Source organism: Somniosus microcephalus, chromosome 3 (genome assembly GCF_052327205.1).
Source record: "Somniosus microcephalus isolate GS21.2 chromosome 3, FLI_Smic_1.0, whole genome shotgun sequence".
Classification (NCBI taxonomy): domain Eukaryota; kingdom Metazoa; phylum Chordata; class Chondrichthyes; order Squaliformes; family Somniosidae; genus Somniosus; species Somniosus microcephalus.
Window position 1 is genome coordinate 213,180,644 of NC_140989.1, and position 20,016 is coordinate 213,200,659.

Here is a 20,016-nt window from a genome sequence, read left to right on the forward strand (position 1 = left end):
TATGTACTGTTTAGCTAAAAGGGGAGGAATTGTAGTGTATGTACCTTGAAGAAGGAACTATATTCTGCAGCCCCTGTATGCTGCAGTACCAGTAGTGACCACCCCTGTATATAAGCCTGTGAAGTAACTTTGTATAGTAGTTCCAGTTTTGTCTCCATTCAGTAAACACCTGTTATAACCAACTTCTGCAGTCCGTGTCTCAATTACACACGGACGTTACAGCCACCCAAGAGGACGCCCGCCAAAGGTGTCGAGACAGGCGCAGCAGGAAAGTGAGCAAGGGGCCTCCTCATCTGTTGAAGCCACAGGGGTACCACTACGTAGGAGCACGCGTAAGAGAAAAATAAAGCACCACTAATCACAAGGGTAGTCACTTGGGTGAAAAGTCTTGTAAATAGTTTTAATGCCATCAGTTTCCTGTACATTAAAATTCTGGTGGCAACTGCTGCAGTTATGGCGTCTGTCATTTGGCGAATGGGGATATCACATTGAGGCCTTAGGATAACTTGCAGATGTCAGCAAGCTGGTCAAATAGGTAGAAATGCGCAGGCATGGGCCACTGTCCATGGTCAGTTAAGAAGCAGCGAGGCTGCAGTGTTTGATGTACTAGGCTACGCAAATCTGCCCAGGATGAGTGCATTCCTTGTATTCCGCCCAGCAATGTTCTCGCGCACTGGTGCCGCTGGTTGGCAGCCCTCTGCAGGATGCTCATTTCCGTCCTCCTCCTCCTTCTCCTCCTCCTCATCCGAGGCGGCTCTGTGAGGAGCCTCTTGGTCCTGCGGAATCGGCAAGCCACGACGCTGTGCCATGTTGTGAAGCACACAGCATACCATGATGATTTTGGAGACCCTGGCTGATGAGTACTGTAGGGCTCCACCTGATCTATCGAGGCATCTGAAGCGCATCTTCAGCAATCCAATGGCTTGCTCGATAATGCATCTGGTGGAAATGTGGCTGGAGTTGTAACGCTCCTCAGCTTCATTGGCTGGTCTCCTCAACGGCGTCATTAGCCAAGACCGCAGGGGATATCCCTTGTCTCCAAGTAGCCATCCCTGAAGTTCGTTTGGCGGACTGAATAGCGGAGGCACAGTAGACTGGCGCAGTATGAAGGAGTCATGGCAGCTGCCAGGGTAATTGGCAAAAACATGCAAAATCACCTTCTTGTGGTCACACACCAGCTGAATGTTAAGGGAGTGGAAGCCCTTGCGGTTGACAAAAACTCCTGGATTGCGGTGGGGTGCCCTAAGGGCCACATGTGTGCAGTCAATGATGCCCTGCACCCTTGGAAAGTCTGCCAGCTGAGCTAATCCAAGTGCTCGCGCCCTCACACTTGCGCGATCTCTGGTGAAATGGATGTGATTGTGCGCGAGGACAAAGAGGGCATCGGTGACCTGTTTGATGCAAGTGTGTGTGGCCGCCTGGGGGATGCCGCTGATGTCTGCTGCTGATCCCTGAAAGGAGCCTGAGGCATAAAAGTTGAGTGCGGTGGTGACTTTGATGGCCACTGGTAAGGAGTGTCGACCTGGTGCTCTGGGCTCCAGGTCTTGCTGGAGCATTGCGCAGATGTCAGTCACTACCTCTCATGAAAGTCGGAGCCACCTTTGGCACTGCTGCTCAGTCATGTTGAGGTAGCTCACCCTGTGTCTGTCGACCCTGGTTGGGGGGTATCTCCTGCGCCGATGGCCTTCCATGCGCTGGCCCCTTCTGGCCTGTGCTGCCTCAGGTGGCTGAGCCGCAGCCTGTCGCTCCTGCTGGTGCTGCAGTTGCTGGTGCTGCTGTTGCTGGAGCTGCTCCAGCCTCCTCTGCTGTTGGAGATCCTCTAATGCCAGGAAGGGAAGGAACAAAAGGCCTCCCATGCTTCTGGCAGATGCCTCCGTTGAGGAAGCGCTGAGTTAGGGTGGTGAGAGGGGCTTCCCAGGAGCTCACACTGGAGAAGTGTGTGAGGCTCCAACCTTCCACAGCTGTGCCTAAGCCTTCAACAAATTGCCCCAAGCCTTCAGCAACAAGGTCCTGCAGCCTACAAATGCTGGCTGATTAAATCTCTTCAGTCCTGATTGACCTGCAGCTGAAAGCAAGCAAGCCAACATTGTTCACGCCAGGTTTCATCAGCTGTGTACCCACCAGGCGTAGTTTACGTGGGGAACGGCTGAAAATTTCAAGGGCCCTTGAAAATAGGATTAAACATGCCAATTATTGATCATTAGGCTCCTGCCGACCAGTCCCGCCTGCTGCGGGCGGGACTGATTCGGGTCGCGCTGAAACACGGGGGCGAAAGTCGGGCGGGGCGGGGAATCGGGCGGGGGGGGTCGCGACCCCCTATTTCTGTGATTTTCAGCCCCCGCCTGCCTGAAACCCCGCCCGACGGCTCGGGGAAAATCGGGGCCTTTGTGTTGAATGAGGACAGGATGAAGCTGGACTATGATGCCCCATCATGGTAAAATAGCCGGTCAACTCTCACTGCCATGAGTCGGACTTGAAGGGCTGGATTTTGCTAATGGGGAGCTTTTGGAGGCAGGACTCCCACTTGTCAGGTTTTAGGCCCGCCTCCATTGACTTCTGGCCAGCCCACGCTATTTTCCCTTGATTGACCTGGGCGGGCTTAGCAGGCCAATTAACGGGAAGCCGGTTACAGAGAACGTCAGCGTATGACGTTTCATCTGTCAAAAATTTTTGACAGATGAATTGTCATCGTTTGGCAGCTCTGTAAAGCTGTCAAACACTGACATTCTCTGTAGTTTGATAAGTTGTTGAATTCAAGACTCATCAAACCTTTTTCTTTAGCAGAAATTAGATGGTTGTTGTATTGGAGAATGCAGCAGCCATCTGTCATCTCTGCCACGGAGATGCGAGACTCTCCGCATCCCCAACTCTTGAAGCCTGCAGGAAGAAACAAAGGTAAGTAAACTTTTTCTAAAACTTTCCACTTACCTCACATACTCACCTCTCCACCCTTGCACCCATCACTTACCTTCACAGCGCACTTTTGCACCCCTCCCACCCCCGCAGACCCAATGCTCGCCTTGGTGACCCTGGCAGGGTTCGGAGCCTTCGGGAAGCCCGCACTTGTGTGGGTAAAATGGGGATAATCCTCTTATCTACCTGTTAACTACCTGTTAACAGACAGTCAAGTGGCTGTAATCCCCTTCCCGCCTCCAAGGAGATGGGACCCGGCGCGGGTCGGCTACCCGCCTCCAGGCAAGACAGCACAGAGGTGGGCTGGCAAGATGGGCACCCGCCCCCAGATTCTGCCATTTTTCTGACAGTCCCGCCTCCATACCCGCCTCCCCAGGGCTGGCAAGATTGCGCCCGTAGTTTTGCCATTTCGGTGTCTGAATGGGTGATAAGGCCTGTGGAACTGGGCTCCAGTGCTTCAGGGGAGGAGTGTCGGGGGGTGAGGTGGGGTGGGGGGGTGCGAGAGGGCAGGGGAATTGGGGTGTGTGCAATATCTCCTTTCAATGGAGATGTAAAAATAAATCTTATCCCCAGTTCCTCGTTTGTTTTCCTATTTCTCTTACCGATATCTTTTGTCAACACTCTTGGGAATATCTGCATAGAGCCCAGATTGGTAGTGTCCTCCTTAGCCAGCAGCTTCCAGTCGTTATCACTCAGGTTCTCAGTGTCCCCAATAGCAGAGCAGGCCTGGGCCAGGAGCAAGGATCGTGCCATTCGTCTGATGTGAAGGTTTTCGTTGTCTGTCTCAGGCAGCGGCCGTCTTTGGCACTGCGTCCAGGTGCTTGGATCTTTCGGTTTGGTTGCAGCCTTAAAAGGTCAAATAAACGAGAGTTTGACCTTGACATGAATTTTACAATAAAATGCCCACAGGACTGCAAAAACAAGTCATTTTCCTGTTTCGAATTTAGATTGCATTTTACATTAGAACTTTTACCTCATCCCAAGCCCGTGGTTTGCTACACACACGCCTCTAGCACAGTAGAGGTGTGAGGTTCCATTAGGAAGGGGATTCATATAAAGCGAACGGTTGTGTTGTGGTAATGTCACTGGGCTAGTAATCCAGAGACTTGGCCTGAATGATCCAGAGACGTGAGTTCAAATCCCACCATAGCAGCTGGGGAATTTAAATTCAGTTAATTAAATAAATCTGGAATAAAAAGCTAGTATCAGTAATGGTGACCATGAAACTATTGGATGTCATAAAAACCCATCTGGTTCACTAATGTCCTTTAGGGAAGGAAATCTGCCGACCTTACCTGGTCTGGCCTATATGTGACTCCAGACCCACAGCAATGTGGTTGACTCTTAACTGCCCTCCGAAATGGCCGAGCAAGCCACCCAGTTGTAACTAACCGCTACGAAAAAGAATGCAACCGGCCGGACCACCCAGCATTGACCTCGGCACACCCAGCCCAGTTGGCCCTGCAAAGTCCGACCTCATTACAGCCTTGGTCCAAACATGGACAAAGGAGCTGAATTCCAGAGGTGAGGTGAGAGTGACTGCCCTTGACATCAAGGCAGTATTTGACCAAGTGTGACATCAAGGAGGCCTAGTAAAACTGAAGTCAATGGGAATTGGGGGAAAACTCTCCACTGGCTGGAGTCATGCCTAGCACAAAGGAAGATGATTGTGGTGGTTGAAGGTCAATCATCACAGCCTAGGACATTGTTGCAGGAGTTCCTTAGGGCAGTGTCCTAGGCCCAACCATCTTCAGCTGCTTCATCAATGACCTTCCCTCCAACATAAGGTCAGAAATGGGGATGTTCGCTGATGACTGCACAGTGTTCAGCGCCATTCACAACTCTTCAGATAACGAAGCAATCCATGCCCGCATGCAACAAGACCTGGACAACATTCAGGCTTGGGCTGATAAGTGGCAGGTAACATTTGCTCCACACAAGTGCCAGGAAATGACCATCTCCAACAAGCGAGAGTCTATCCAACTCCCCTTGAAAATTCAACGGCATTTCCATCACCAAATCCCCCACAATCAACATCCTGGGGGATCACCACTGACCAGAAACTGAACTGGACCAACCACATAAATACTGTGGCAACAAGAACAGGTCATAGGTTGGGTATTCTGCACCGAGTGTCTCACCTCCTGACTCCCCAAAGCCTTTCCACCATCTACAAGGCAGAAGTCAGGAGTGTGATGGAATACTCTCCACTTGCCTGGATGAGTGCAGCTTCAAAAAACTCAAGAAGCTCGACACCATCCCGGACAAAGCAGCCCACGTGATAAGCACCCCATTCACCACCATAAACATTCACTCCACCACCGATGTACCATGGCTGCAGTGTGTACCATCTACAAGATGCACTGCAGCAACTCGCCAAGGCTTCTTCAGCAGCAACTCCCAAACCCGCAACCTCTTCCACCTCGAAGGACAAGGGCAGCAGACGCATGGGAACACTACCACCTCCACGTTCCCCTCCAAGTCACACACCATCCTGACTTAGAAATATATTGCCGATCATTCATCGTCGCTGGGTCAAAATCCTGCAACTCCCTACCTAACAGCACTGTGGGTGTACCTTCACCACATAGAGTGTACCCCATCCAATTTCCCACCCTTCACACACACTGTACCCCATCCAACTCCCCACCATTTCACACACACATTGAATCCCATCCAACTCCCCAACCATTCACACACACTTTACCCCATCCAACTCCAGACCCTTACATACACTGGACCCCAGCCAACTTCACATCCTTTTCAGATACTGTACCCCATCCAACTCCCCACTCTGTCACACATACACTGTACCCCATCCAACTCCCCACCTTTTCACACACACTGTGCCCCATCCAACTCCCCACCCTTTCACACACACTGTACCCCATCTGTTGTGTATGTAATATGTGTGCTACTTTGAACCTATGGACAGGACTGCACTACTTGTAGGGCGTAGTGATACGCAGTACCACTCCTGGCCATAGGGGTATAAATAGTACTGTGGGTACTGATCTCCCCTCAGTTCCCGCCTGTGGGCATGAAGTAAAGACCTACGTATAGTCCCTACCTCCAACCAGTAAAGACCTGTTTGAGTTATACGTTTAAGTCTTTGTGTTAATTGTTCAATACAATACACATACTTAACACTGGCGACGAGTCAGGTTCTTACCCTGCGGCAGTTGAAGAGAGGTTTCAAACATCACCACCCCACTAGAAGCGACAGGCTTTAGGACTCTGAAGCCTCCATCAGCGACTGAGCATTGGAGTGCAGCAGCCATCCTGACAGCTTCCAGCGACTGACAGAAGTCTTTCTGCAGTTTCCTTGTTCAACCTAGGTGGTGGGGTAAGCCGTGCAGCGTTGGCTGCAAAGACAGGGCTGGGGAAGTTGGAGAAGATAAGGGCGATCGCAATCCCTGATAAGAGCCGCGGTGAAACGCGCGAGCGGGTAAGCCAGAGCCCGGGAGGGAGCGAGCAAGAGCCGCGCGAGCGGGTGAGCCAGAGGCCGGGAGCCGCTTCAAGTGCGAGGCGCAGCGCGGGCCAGCGGTCGGAACCAAAGATAAGGGCCGCACTCGGACTGAAAGGCGCGGCGGCTGCAGAAGCTCAAGGTGCGAGAGCCGCGGTGCACAGCGCGGGCTATCGATCGCGGCGAAGATAAGGGCCGCACTCGGGGGCTGAAGGGAGATGGCGTCGGGGGACGGGTGAAGACCGCCAAGCGCGGGAAAACCGCCATTTTGTGGGCGGAGGTCGACGGCAAGAGCGGGAAGCCGCCATCTTTGATAACAAGTAAACAAAATAAAATCTGAGAAATTGCAAATCTACAATGCCTAAACACGGGAATATTAGCACCTTTGATAGTGACCTCGAAGATTGGGCCATATATGTTGAAAGAGTAAAAAATTATTGTAAGGCCAATAAAATTCGTGACCAAGATAAAGCTCTAACATTATTAAATTTAATGGGTGCGAAGACATACGGGCAATTGAAACACCTGTTATCACCAGATGAACCGGCGGATAAGACGTTCGATGAGATTGTTACTGTCCTGAAAGATCATCTAAACCCCACGCCGCTGATGCTAGCGGAACGATTTAAATTTTATGACAGAAGGCAGCTACAGCATGAAAGCAATGCTGAATATTTGCTGGAATTGCGTAAATTAGCGAAATATTGCCAGTTTGGAACGGGACTGACAGATGCACTACGAGACAAATTTGTGTGTGGTTTATTTAAACAGGATACACAAAAGCGACTGCTCGAGGAGAATGAGCTGACGCTTGAGAAGGCGGTCACTATGGCAGCAGCACACGAAGCCGCAGCGAGAGGCACGGCAGTAATGCAGCTACGGTCACCGGAGCTCAGTGCACACAAATTGGGTGTGAGTTCTGGCAAATGTTATCGTTGTGGAAAGACAACGCATGATCAGAACCAGTGTTGGTTTAAAAACCAAGAATGTAGAACTTGTGGTAGGCTTGGACATATAGCTAGAGTATGCAGGTCAGGGAAGAAGACCAGCAACAAGAAGTCACCGCAAGGAAAATACGCAAAGGTACACAAGGTGACCGAACAGGAGTCCGATTCAGACGCTAGCAGTAATGAACTGGCTAGCTTAAGCTGTAATGAACTGGCTAGCTTAAGAGTACTCAACGCTGGTAAGGGTGCAGACCTCCAGACAATTTGGGTCACTCTTCAGATAGAAGGAGTCCAAGTAAAACTGGAATTGGACACTGGATCGGCATTGACGGTCATAAATAAGAAAGATTACGGAAAGTTATTCCAACATATTCCACTACAGGATACGGGGATTATATTGGAAACATACACGGGGCAAAGAGTGTACCCCATCGGGAAAATAGAGGTTGCAGTGGTCCACAAGGGCGAAGACAGTCAAATAATGGACTTATATGTGATATCTGAAGGAGGTTCTCCAGTACTAGGACGGGAGTGGATTAGGAAAATGAATATGGACTGGCATTTCCTACAAACAATAACGAGTGAGAACTCGGTGAAGATAGTCGGCCCAGACTCTGGAACGGATGATGGTAAGCCCAACTCAGGTGCAAAAGACAAAGTTTCAGCACAGAATTCCACTGAGCAACAACAACATAGTTTAACTGTGGATTCTGAGTCTGGCAAGTCTACTGATGTGCCCATTTCTGAGGGACACCGGGCTCGAACTCAACTCCATTTCAAACTACAACAGCAATTAGAACAAATGCTTCGCCGTTTTGAGCAAGAGTTGAATGCAACGAAAGAGTTCTTTGATATAGAGTTGGAGAATCTGGAAAGACAACAGAAGCAGCTGATGGAGAAAATGGAGCAGGAGCACACAAAACGTCTGATGTCAGAGGAGTTAACGGTCAGCCAACTCCTGCATATGCTGAAGGACAGGACTCTGAAATGGGAAAAACTTGAACACGAACTTCAATATTCAAACGAAAGGGGTTCGGAGCTCTCAAAGGTTATTGGAAGAGCTGAGGTGGCAACACAGACTGAGATGACTGCAACAGAGCAGCCCTTGGATGCCAAAAGTACGCTGACTCACGTCAACGTAGAACAACAGACCGCTGAAACAGCTGCTCCAGTAGAGGGATTGAATAGTCCGATCAATCAATCTCCAAAAGAAGTTGAAGTAGTAAAATCTCAAATGAGGTCATTAGTAAACGACTTGCTGAAAGCCCAGAAAAAGCTGGATGAAGAGGTACGCATGAAGAAGTCTCTTCAGGAAAGATGTCTGGACTTGGAACAAAAGCTGGCTAATGCCCAGCTGGGTATGGAGGAAATAGAAGACCCTCTCGCTGGCCTAGATCAGGACGACACCGAATATTACTATGTCCTGTCCTGCCCAACTTGTAACTTCGACTCCCACCATACAGAAATCATGGAGGAGCACCGAAAGTCTACGGAACATCGGGAGAAGGTGGCTCTACTACGGAAAAAGGAGGAAGAGAAGGAGGAACTGCGCATGCAGCTGGCAGCTGACAGTGGAGCCCAGAGAGTCTCCAAGAAGCAGAAAAGGAAAAGTTGAAACAGAAGATGACCCATCTGAACCATTATCACCTCTACCAGATCACACACGTGGTCCCTCCGAACGGAGCCAATTCAGTTCGGAAGTTCAAACTGTTAAATCCATGGAAGGACTATTGAATGAGTCACTCCAGCAATGTGAACCGACTACACCACAGAGATTGAATCTGTGAACTGTTTTCCGCAGAGACTGAATCTGTGATCTGTTTTGACATGAAGTTATCTATGTATCTATGTTATTCTGTTATGTAAACCTGAAGTTATATATGTATATATGTTATTACGTTATGTTAAATGGGGAGATGACTGTAAAGCTAGGAAGGGAGGAATGTTGTGTATGTAATATGTGTGCTACTTTGAACCTATGGACAGGACTGCACTACTTGTAGGGCGTAGTGATACGCAGTACCACTCCTGGCCATAGGGGTATAAATAGTACTGTGGGTACTGATCTCCCCTCAGTTCCCGCCTGTGGGCATGAAGTAAAGACCTACGTATAGGCCCTACCTCCAACCAGTAAAGACCTGTTTGAGTTATACGTTTAAGTCTTTGTGTTAATTGTTCAATACAATACACATACTTAACACCATCCAACTTCTCACCCATCACACACACCGTACCCCATCCAACACTCCACCCTTTCACAGAAACACTGTACCCCAACCAACTCCCCACCCATTCACACACACTGTACCCCATCCAACTCCCCACACTTTCACACACACTGTACCCCATCCAACTCCCCACCCTTTCACACACACTGTACCCCATCCAACTCCCCACCCTTTCACACACACTGTACCCCATCCAACTCCCCACCCTTTCACACACACTGTGCCCCATCCAACTCCCCACCCTTTCACACACACTGTACCCGATCCAACTCCCCACCCTTTCACACACACTGTGCCCCATCCAACTCCCCACCTTTCACACACACTGTACCCCATCCAACTCCCCACCCTTTCACACACACTGTACCCCATCCAACTCCCCACCCTTTCACACACACTGTACCCCATCCAACTCCCCACACTCTCACACACACTGTACCCCATCCAACTCCCCACCCTTTCACACACTGTACCCCATCCAACTCCCCACCTTTTCACACACACTGTACCCCATCCAACTCCCCACACTTTGACACACACTGTACCCCATCCAACTCCCCACCCTTTCACGCACACTGTACCCCATCCAACTCCCCACCCTCTCACACACACTGAACCCCATCCAACTCCCCACCCTCTCACACACACTGTACCCCATCCAACTCCCCACACTTTGACACACACTGTACCCCATCCAACTCCCGACCCTTTCACACACACTGTACCCCATCCAACTCCCCACCCTCTCACACACACTGAACCCCATCCAACTCCCCACCCTCTCACACACACTGTACCCCATCCAACTCCCCACCCTTTCACACACACTGTACCCCATCCAACTCCCCACCCTTTCACACACACTGCACCCCATCCAACTCCCCACCCTTTCACACACACTGTAAACCATCCAACTCTGCACCCTTTCACACACACTGTACCCCATCCAACTCCCCACCCTTTCACACACACTGTACCCCATCCAACTCCCCACCCTTTCACACACACTGCACCCCATCCAACTCCCCACACTTTGACACACACTGTACCCCATCCAACTCCCCACCCTTTCACGCACACTGTACCCCATCCAACTCCCCACCCTCTCACACACACTGAACCCCATCCAACTCCCCACCCTCTCACACACACTGTACCCCATCCAACTCCCCACCCTTTCACACACACTGTACCCCATCCAACTCCCCACCCTTTCACACACACTGCACCCCATCCAACTCCCCACCCTTTCACACACACTGTAAACCATCCAACTCTGCACCCTTTCACACACACTGTACCCCATCCAACTCCCCACCCTTTCAAACACACTGTACCCCATCCAACTCCCCACCCTTTCAAACACACTGTACCCCATCCAACTCCCTACCCTTTCACACACACTGTACCACATCCATCTCCCCACCCTTTCACACACACTGTACCCCATCCAACTCCCCACCCTTTCACACACACTGTACCCCATCCAACCCCCCACCCTTTCACACACACTGCACCCCATCCAAATCCGCACCCTTTTACACAGTGTACCCCATCCAACTCCTCACCCATACACACACACCCTGTGTTATAAATCTCATAATCATAAAGAAACTAATCATGAAATAATGCTGGACGGCCAGCTGGTGGCGCCATCCAAGGAGTATAAATACTCGGGCGTGGGCCCAGCTTGTCCAGGGACATTTTGGAAGACAGGAACGAGTGAAGTACAACTAGACCTCCATGTTCTGAAACAACTTGATTAAAGCCTTGCTTTATACTCAAACCAAGTGCGTAGTGAGTTTTATTACGTCACCCTGTAACCAATCCAACTCCCCACCCTTTCACACACACTGTACCCCATCCAACACCCGACCCTTTCACACACACTGTACCCCATCCAACTCCCCACGCTCTCACACAGACTGTACCCCATCCAAATTCCCAACCTTTCACACACACTGTACCCCATCCAACTCCCCACCCTCTCACACACACTGTACCCCATCCAAATTCCCAACCTTTCACACACACCGTACCCCATCCAACTCCCCACCCTCTCACACACACTGTACCCCATCCAACTCCCCACCCTTTCACACACACTGTACCCCATCCAACTTGTAATGTATGTACCGTTAAGGGGGGGAACTACTTTCTACAGCTCATGTATACTGTAGTACCGGCAGTGACCACACCTCTTTATAACGCTGAGTAGTAATCTGCTGTTTCAGTTGCAGTTTGAACCACGTTGAGTAAACACCTGTTCTCCGTTCTCTGCAGTCCTTTTCTTATTATTACACGGACGTAACAGTGGCGACGAGCAAGTTCGAACCTACCTGCAACTCTGCATCACCTCCCAGGGATTCGCTCCTGGAGAACAGTGGAAGAAGGTCGAGTCCAGCAGCACGGGCGTCGACCACGGGCAACTGCCCAGTCATCCAGCGGAGATTTGAGCATCGCAAGGGAGGCTGTCGAGAGCCAGGCTTGGCTTTCCAGTCATGGTGGTCCAGCGAAACGGGCTGGACACAGGTACTGCACAGACCCTTCCCGGACAGCGATGGGCTAGAGCCCGGCCGAGCGGCACAGAAAAAGGCCGAGCAGCGTCGACGGGGGAGAGAGAGAGGGCAGAGCGTACAGGGCGCAGCCGGTGTTCAGGACTGAGTGGCGTCAACGGGGGAGAGAGGCAAGAGAGCGCAGAGCGCAGCCGGTGGTCAAGGGACGAGCAGCGTCAACGGGGGAAGAGAGGCGAGAGAGAGCAGAGCACAGCCGGTGGTCAAGGGCCGAGCAGCGTCAACGGGGGAGAGAGGTGCGCAGGAAAATGCGAGGCGCTGCCATTGCCACGAGGACCACCGAGAGCGGCGTTGGCAGCAGCGCGGGAGACGCCATTTTAAGCCGCAGCAGGGAAGAAAGGAAAGCGCAGGAGACACCATTTTAAGCCAGTCTAACCACACCCAAAAATGCCGAAGAGTGGCAGTATCACAGCGTTCGACAATGAAGTCGAAGATTGGACGACATATGTCGAACACATAGAAGTACACTGCAAGGCGAATGAAGGACCAGATGACAAGAAAGCGCTGGTATTGTTGAATTCAATGGGTGCAAAAATGTATGGCTTACTACGAAACCTAGTAACCCCAGAGAAGCCAGTAGAAAAGGATTTTGAAAACATAGTGTCAATCCTACAGGACCACTTAAACCCCACACCGCTGCTGATAGCAGAAAGATTTAAGTTTCACAAAAGGAACCAGCATAAAGATGAAAGTAATGCTGAGTATTTAACGGAACTGTGCAAGCTATCGAAACACTGCCAGTTTGGAACGGGACTAGCAGATACTTTAAGGGACAAGTTTGTGTGTGGGCTTCAAAGTGAAGGAACCCAGAAACGGCTTCTATCAGAAAATGATCTTACGCTGGACAAGGCTTTTAGCATTGCAGTATCACACGAAGCAGTAGCACGGGGCGCTGCAGAGATACAACGGAGACCGCTAGAATATGGCACAAATGAAATGTCATACGGAACAGTGAAGTGCTATCGCTGCGGCAGAACAACACGCGACCATAATGATTGCTGGTTCAAGGACAAAGTGTGCAGACAGTGTGGAAAAGTAGGACACATAGCAAGAGTCTGCAGGTCGGGAAAGAAAACCAGCAGCAAGAAATCTCCACAGGAGAAGTACAAGAAGGTACATAAGGTGACGGAGAGTAGTTCAGACGAACAGAAGAGTGATACAGACGCCGGAAGGAAGGAGCTGGGTTGTCTGAAACTACATAATGTGATCAAAACGGAGGATCACCAAACTATCTGGGTCACGCTCAAGATAGCAGGAGTCCAAGTGAAAAAGGAATTGGACACAGGATCAGCCCTAACAGTCATCAACCGAAGGGACTACAAGCAGCTATTCTCACATATACCCTTGAGAGATACAAAGATTGTCTTGAAGATGTACACGGGGCAAAAAGTCTCCCCCAAAGGAAAAATAAGGGTGAACGTTATATATAACGGCAAGGAAACACCAAAAATTGACCTATATGTATTGCCAGATGGAGGACCACCACTACTAGGACGTGAATGGATCCGGAACATACAGCTAGATTGGCATTCCATACAAGCACTGACTGTAGATGCCAAAAAGGATGACGACGTCACACCTGGACGACTGTCAAAAATGCTAACTGATGCACAAGAAGTGTTCCAGCAGGGACTCGGAAAACTAAAAGGCATAACAGCGACGATCAAAATAGAGGAAAACGCAAGCCCAAAGTTTAAGGCCAGACCGGTACCTTATGCGATCCGCCGAGCCGTCGAAGCAGAGCTGGAAGTTTTGGCACATTCAGGAGTACTGTCCAAAGTGGACTGGAGTGAGTGGGCTACACCCATCGTTCCTGTAATGAAGAGGTCGTTGAGTAATACGCCTGGGGAACCAAAGAAGGTTCGCATCTGTGGGGACTTTAAGGTGACAGTGAACCCAGTCCTTCACACTGTACAATATCCGCTTCCGTGGATTGAAGATATTTTCGCCTCGCTATCTGGAGGGAAACGCTTCACTAAGATTGATCTGGCCCAGGCGTACCTGCAAATGGAGGTAGAAGAAGCCTCGAAACAGTACCTCACGATCAACACTCATAAAGGTCTCTACCAATACAACCGGCTGGTGTTCGGGGTAGCATCAGCTCCGGCTATTTGGCAAAGGGCAATGGAACAAGTCCTGCAAGGGATTCCAGGGACCCAGTGTTATTTGGACGACATCCTGGTCACAGGCGAAAATGACAGTGATCACCTCGCCAACCTGGAGCAGGTGCTCACTAGATTGAAGGAATATGGGCTCCGAGCTAATCGCCACAAATGCGAGTTTTTCCAGAAGCAGATCTCGTATTGTGGCCACGTTATTGATAAAGAGGGGTTACATAAGTCCCCTGAAAAGATTGAGGCAGTAGTCAAGGCTCCAGCACCGGAAAATGTGTCACAACTGAGGTCGTTCCTCGGGCTGGTGAACGACTACCATAAGTTCTTGCCGAATTTGTCTACCGTACTACACCCACTGAACACCCTACTGCAAACGGGGGTACCATGGAACTGGAGTGATGAATGTAAATGAGCTTTCCAGAAGAGCAAAGCATTGATCACATCAAAAGAGGTGTTGGCTCATTTCAACCCAGCACTACCAATTCGGTTGGCGTGTGATGCATCACCCTATGGCACTGGAGCAGTGCTGTCGCACAAATTCCCGGACAGCTCGGAGAGGCCAGTAGCCTTTGCGTCTCGGTCACTAACCTCAGCCGAGCGTAACTACGCCCAGATTGACAGGGAGGCCCTCAGCCTAGTGTGGGGAATGAAAAAGTTCAATCACTATCTGCACGGGCAGAAGTTCACCTTGCTGACTGACCACCAACCACTTGTCTCCATCTTTAATCCAAAGAAGGGCGTTCCGGTGATGACTGCGCAACGGCTACAAAGATGGTCCCTTTTTCTAGGGGCGCACCAATATGAAATCGAGTATAACGGCACGAAACAGCATGGAAACGCTGATGGGCTATCACGCCTGCCACTGCCTACTGCGGAGGAAGCACCAGCAGTGGATCCTGTCGAAATATTTCATTCAACTATAATTGAATGCTTGCCAGTAACTAACGCTGGTATAGAGAAGGAGACCCGAAATGACCCGACACTGTCTCGGGTATATGATTTGACGGTGAAGGGATGGCCAGCACATGGCGACTCACTGTTACCAGCATTCTCATCCAGAAGAGAACAGCTGTCACTATGCCAGGGGACCTTGATGTGTGGATCCCGAGTGGTAATTCCACCCAAGTTAAGGGAGAGAGTGCTCAATGAGCTTCACGAAGGTCATCTGGGAGGGGTGAAAATGAAAAGCCTTGCTAGGGCTTATGTGTGGTGGCCGGGGATCGATCAACAAATTGAGGACCTGACAAAGAGCTGCTCAGGATGCCAGAAGTTCCAAAATGCACCACCACATGCCCCTCTACACCTCATCTCCATGGCAAGGGGTGCATATTGATTTTGCTGGTCCATTCATGGACTCAATGTTTTTAATAGCCATGGATGTGCACTCAAAATGGCCTGAGGTGATCAAAATGTCTTCCACCACCACGGAGAAAACTATTGCAGTCCTACGGACCATTTTTACCAGGAACTGCTTGCCAGAGCAGATTTGCTCTGATGACGGACCACAGTTTGTATCCGAAAAGTTTCGAAGGTTTATGAAAAGGAATGGGGTAAGGCATTACACATCCGCCCCGTATCATCCAGCCACAAATGGGTTGGCTGAGAGGTTTGTAGAAACCTTTAAAAAAGCAGTAAAGGCCATGTGCGATGACGACATTCCACTGCAGCATAAGGTGGACAATTTCCTGTTAGCCTACAGAAATGCGACACATGCAGTCACCAACCAGGCCCCGGCCATGATGTTCTTCAACCGAAGGTTGAGATCTCGTCTGGATTTGCTCAGACCAAATGTACGAAGAGATGTTGAGAGTAAGCAATTCCAGCACATCAATGAGAAGCCGACAAGGAGCTTCAATGTAGGGCAACCAGTCTTGGCCCGCGACTACCGAACAGAGAAATGGCAACCAGGAACGATATGCACACGGCAGGGGCCACTAATGTACACAGTGGACATTGGGGAGAGCATCTTGAGACGCCATGCTGACCAGATCCTAGAGTCACAGGAACGAGTCAACCCCATGCCTCGCCCATACGTACCTGGTGATGAACCCGACGTACAGGTAGCATCTACCCCAGAAACAGTAGCATCAGAAGCTGATGAACCAACCGACGACAGGGGGCCAGAATCGCCTCCGCACCAAGAGCAAGACACTCGGGAAAGGCGCTATCCAGAAAGGATCAGGAAGCCTCCCCAAAGACTGAATTTATAAATAGACTATTTTCAGCTAATGTTGCATGTTAAAAGTGTTAATTGTAATTAGTTTGATATTTAATTGTTAAATGAGTGTTATGGTACTGTTAATCTAAAAGGGGAGGAATTGTAATGTATGTACCTTTAAGGGGGGAACTACTTTCTACAGCTCATGTATACTGTAGTACCGGCAGGGACCACACCTGTATATAACGCTGAGTAGTAATCTGTTGTTTCAGTTGCAGTTTGAACCACGTTGAGTAAACACCTGTTGTACGGTTCTCTGCAGTCCTTTTCTTATTATTACACGGACGTAACACAACTCCCCACCCTTTCACACAGACACTGTACCCCATCCAACTCCCCACCCTTCCACACACACTGTACCCCATCCAACTCCCCACCCTTCCACACACACTGTACCCCATCCAACGCCCCACCCTTTCACACAGACATTGTACCCCATCCAACTCCCCACCCTTTCACACACACTGTACCCCATCCAACTCCCCACCTTTTCACACACACTGTACCCCATCCAACTCCCCACCCTTTCACACACACTGTACCCCATCCAACTCCCCACCCTTTCCCACACACTGTACCCCATCCAACTCCCCACCCTTTCACACACTGTACCCCATCCAACTGCCCACCCTCTCACACACACTGCACCCCATCCAACTCCCCACCCTTTCACACACACTGTACCCCATCCAACACCCCACCCTTTCACACACACTGTACCCCATCCAACACCCCACCCTTTCACACACACTGTACCCCATCCAACTCCCCACCCTTTCCCACACACTGTACCCCATCCAACTCCCCACCCTTTCACACACTGTACCCCATCCAACTGCCCACCCTTTCACACACACTGCACCCCATCCAACTCCCCACCCTTTCACACACACTGTGCCCCATCCAACACCGCACCCTTTCACACACACTGTACCCCATCCAACTCCCCACCCTTTCACACACACTGTACCCCATCCAACTCCCCACCCTCTCACACACACTGCACCCCATCCAACTCCCCACCCTCTCACACACACTGTACCCCATCCAACACCGCACCCTTTCACACACACTGTACCCCATCCAACTCCCCACCCTTTCCCACACACTGTACCCCATCCAACTCCCCACCCTTTCAAACACACTGTACCCCATCCAACTCCACACCCTTTCAAACACACTGTACTCCATCCAACTCCCTACCCTTTCACACACACTGTACCCCATCCAACTCCACACCCCTTCACACACACTGTACCCCATCCAACTCCCCACCCTTTCACACACACCGTACCCCATCCAACTCCCCACCCTTTCACACACACTGCACCCCATCCAAATCCGCACCCTTTTACACAGTGTACTCCATCCAACTCCTCACCCATACACACACACCCTGTGTTATAAATCTCATAATCATAAAGAAACTAATCATGAAATAACGCTGGACGGCCAGCTGGTGGCGCCATCCAAGGAGTATAAATACTCGGGCGTGGGCCCAGCTTGTCCAGGGACATTTTGGAAGACAGGAACTAGTGAAGTACAACTAGACCTCCATGTTCTGAAACAACTTGATTAAAGCCTTGCTTTATACTCAAACCAAGTGCGTAGTGAGTTTTATTACGTCACCCTGTAACCAATCCAACTCCCCACCCTTTCACACACACTGAACCCCATCCAACACCCGACCCTTTCACACACACTGTACCCCATCCAACTCCCCACGCTCTCACACAGACTGTACCCCATCCAAATTCCCAACCTTTCACACACACTGTACCCCATCCAACTCCCCACCCTCTCACACACACTGTACCCCATCCAAATTCCCAACCTTTCACACACACCGTACCCCATCCAACTCCCCACCCTCTCACACACACTGTACCCCATCCAACTCCCCACCCTTTCACACACACTGTACCCCATCCAACTTGTAATGTATGTACCGTTAAGGGGGGGAACTACTTTCTACAGCTCATGTATACTGTAGTACCGGCAGTGACCACACCTGTATATAACGCTGAGTAGTAATCTGCTGTTTCAGTTGCAGTTTGAACCACGTTGAGTAAACACCTGTTCTCCGTTCTCTGCAGTCCTTTTCTTATTATTACACGGACGTAACAGTGGCGACGAGCAAGTTCGAACCTACCTGCAACTCTGCATCACCTCCCAGGGATTCGCTCCTGGAGAACAGTGGAAGAAGGTCGAGTCCAGCAGCACGGGCGTCGACCACGGGCAACTGCCCAGTCATCCAGCGGAGATTTGAGCATCGCAAGGGAGGCTGTCGAGAGCCAGGCTTGGCTTTCCAGTCATGGTGGTCCAGCGAAACGGGCTGGACACAGGTACTGCACAGACCCTTCCCGGACAGCGATGGGCTAGAGCCCGGCCGAGCGGCACAGAAAAAGGCCGAGCAGCGTCGACGGGGGAGAGAGAGAGGGCAGAGCGTACAGGGCGCAGCCGGTGTTCAGGACTGAGTGGCGTCAACGGGGGAGAGAGGCAAGAGAGCGCAGAGCGCAGCCGGTGGTCAAGGGACGAGCAGCGTCAACGGGGGAAGAGAGGCGAGAGAGAGCAGAGCACAGCCGGTGGTCAAGGGCCGAGCAGCGTCAACGGGGGAGAGAGGTGCGCAGGAAAATGCGAGGCGCTGCCATTGCCACGAGGACCACCGAGAGCGGCGTTGGCAGCAGCGCGGGAGACGCCATTTTAAGCCGCAGCAGGGAAGAAAGGAAAGCGCAGGAGACACCATTTTAAGCCAGTCTAACCACACCCAAAAATGCCGAAGAGTGGCAGTATCACAGCGTTCGACAATGAAGTCGAAGATTGGACGACATATGTCGAACACATAGAAGTACACTGCAAGGCGAATGAAGGACCACACCTGTATATAACGCTGAGTAGTAATCTGTTGTTTCAGTTGCAGTTTGAACCACGTTGAGTAAACACCTGTTGTACGGTTCTCTGCAGTCCTTTTCTTATTATTACACGGACGTAACACAACTGCCCACCCTTTCACACGCACTGTACCCCATCCAACTCCCCAGCCTTTCACACACACTGTACCCCATCCAACTCCCCACCTTTTCACACACACTGCACCCATCCAACTCCCCACCCTCTCACACACACTGTGCCCCATCCAACTCCCCACCCTTTCACACACACTGCACCCCATCCAACTCCCCACCCTCTCACACACACTGTACCCCATCCAACACCCCACCCTTTCACACACACTGTACCCAATCCAACTCCCCACCCTCTCACACACACTGTGCCCCATCCAACTCCCCACCCTTTCACACACACTGTACCCCATCCAACTCCCCACCCTTTCACACACACTGCACCCCATCCAACTCCCCACCCTCTCACACACACTGTGCCCCATCCAACTCCCCACCCTTTCACACACACTGCACCCCATCCAACTCCCCACCCTTTCACACACACTGCACCCCATCCAACTCCCCACCCTCTCACACACACTGTGCCCCATCCAAATCCCCACCCTTTCACACACACTGTACCCCATCCAACTCCCCACCCTCTCACACACA

General features: G+C 50.9%; 1 protein-coding gene across 1 annotated transcript in view; it reads right to left on the reverse strand.

Annotated features, from left to right (window-relative positions):
- Positions 1-2,105: 2,105 nt before the first annotated feature.
- Positions 2,106-20,016, reverse strand: part of LOC147121708 (regulator of G protein signaling protein-like) — a 109,221-nt gene continuing 91,310 nt past the window's right edge. The window contains exons 8-9 of the mRNA XM_085977989.1: positions 3,516-3,759; positions 2,106-2,164 (exon numbers count right to left, since the gene is read on the reverse strand). Coding sequence (XP_085834115.1) covers positions 2,106-2,164; positions 3,516-3,759 — 303 coding nt within the window. The remainder of the gene's footprint in view (positions 2,165-3,515; positions 3,760-20,016) is intronic.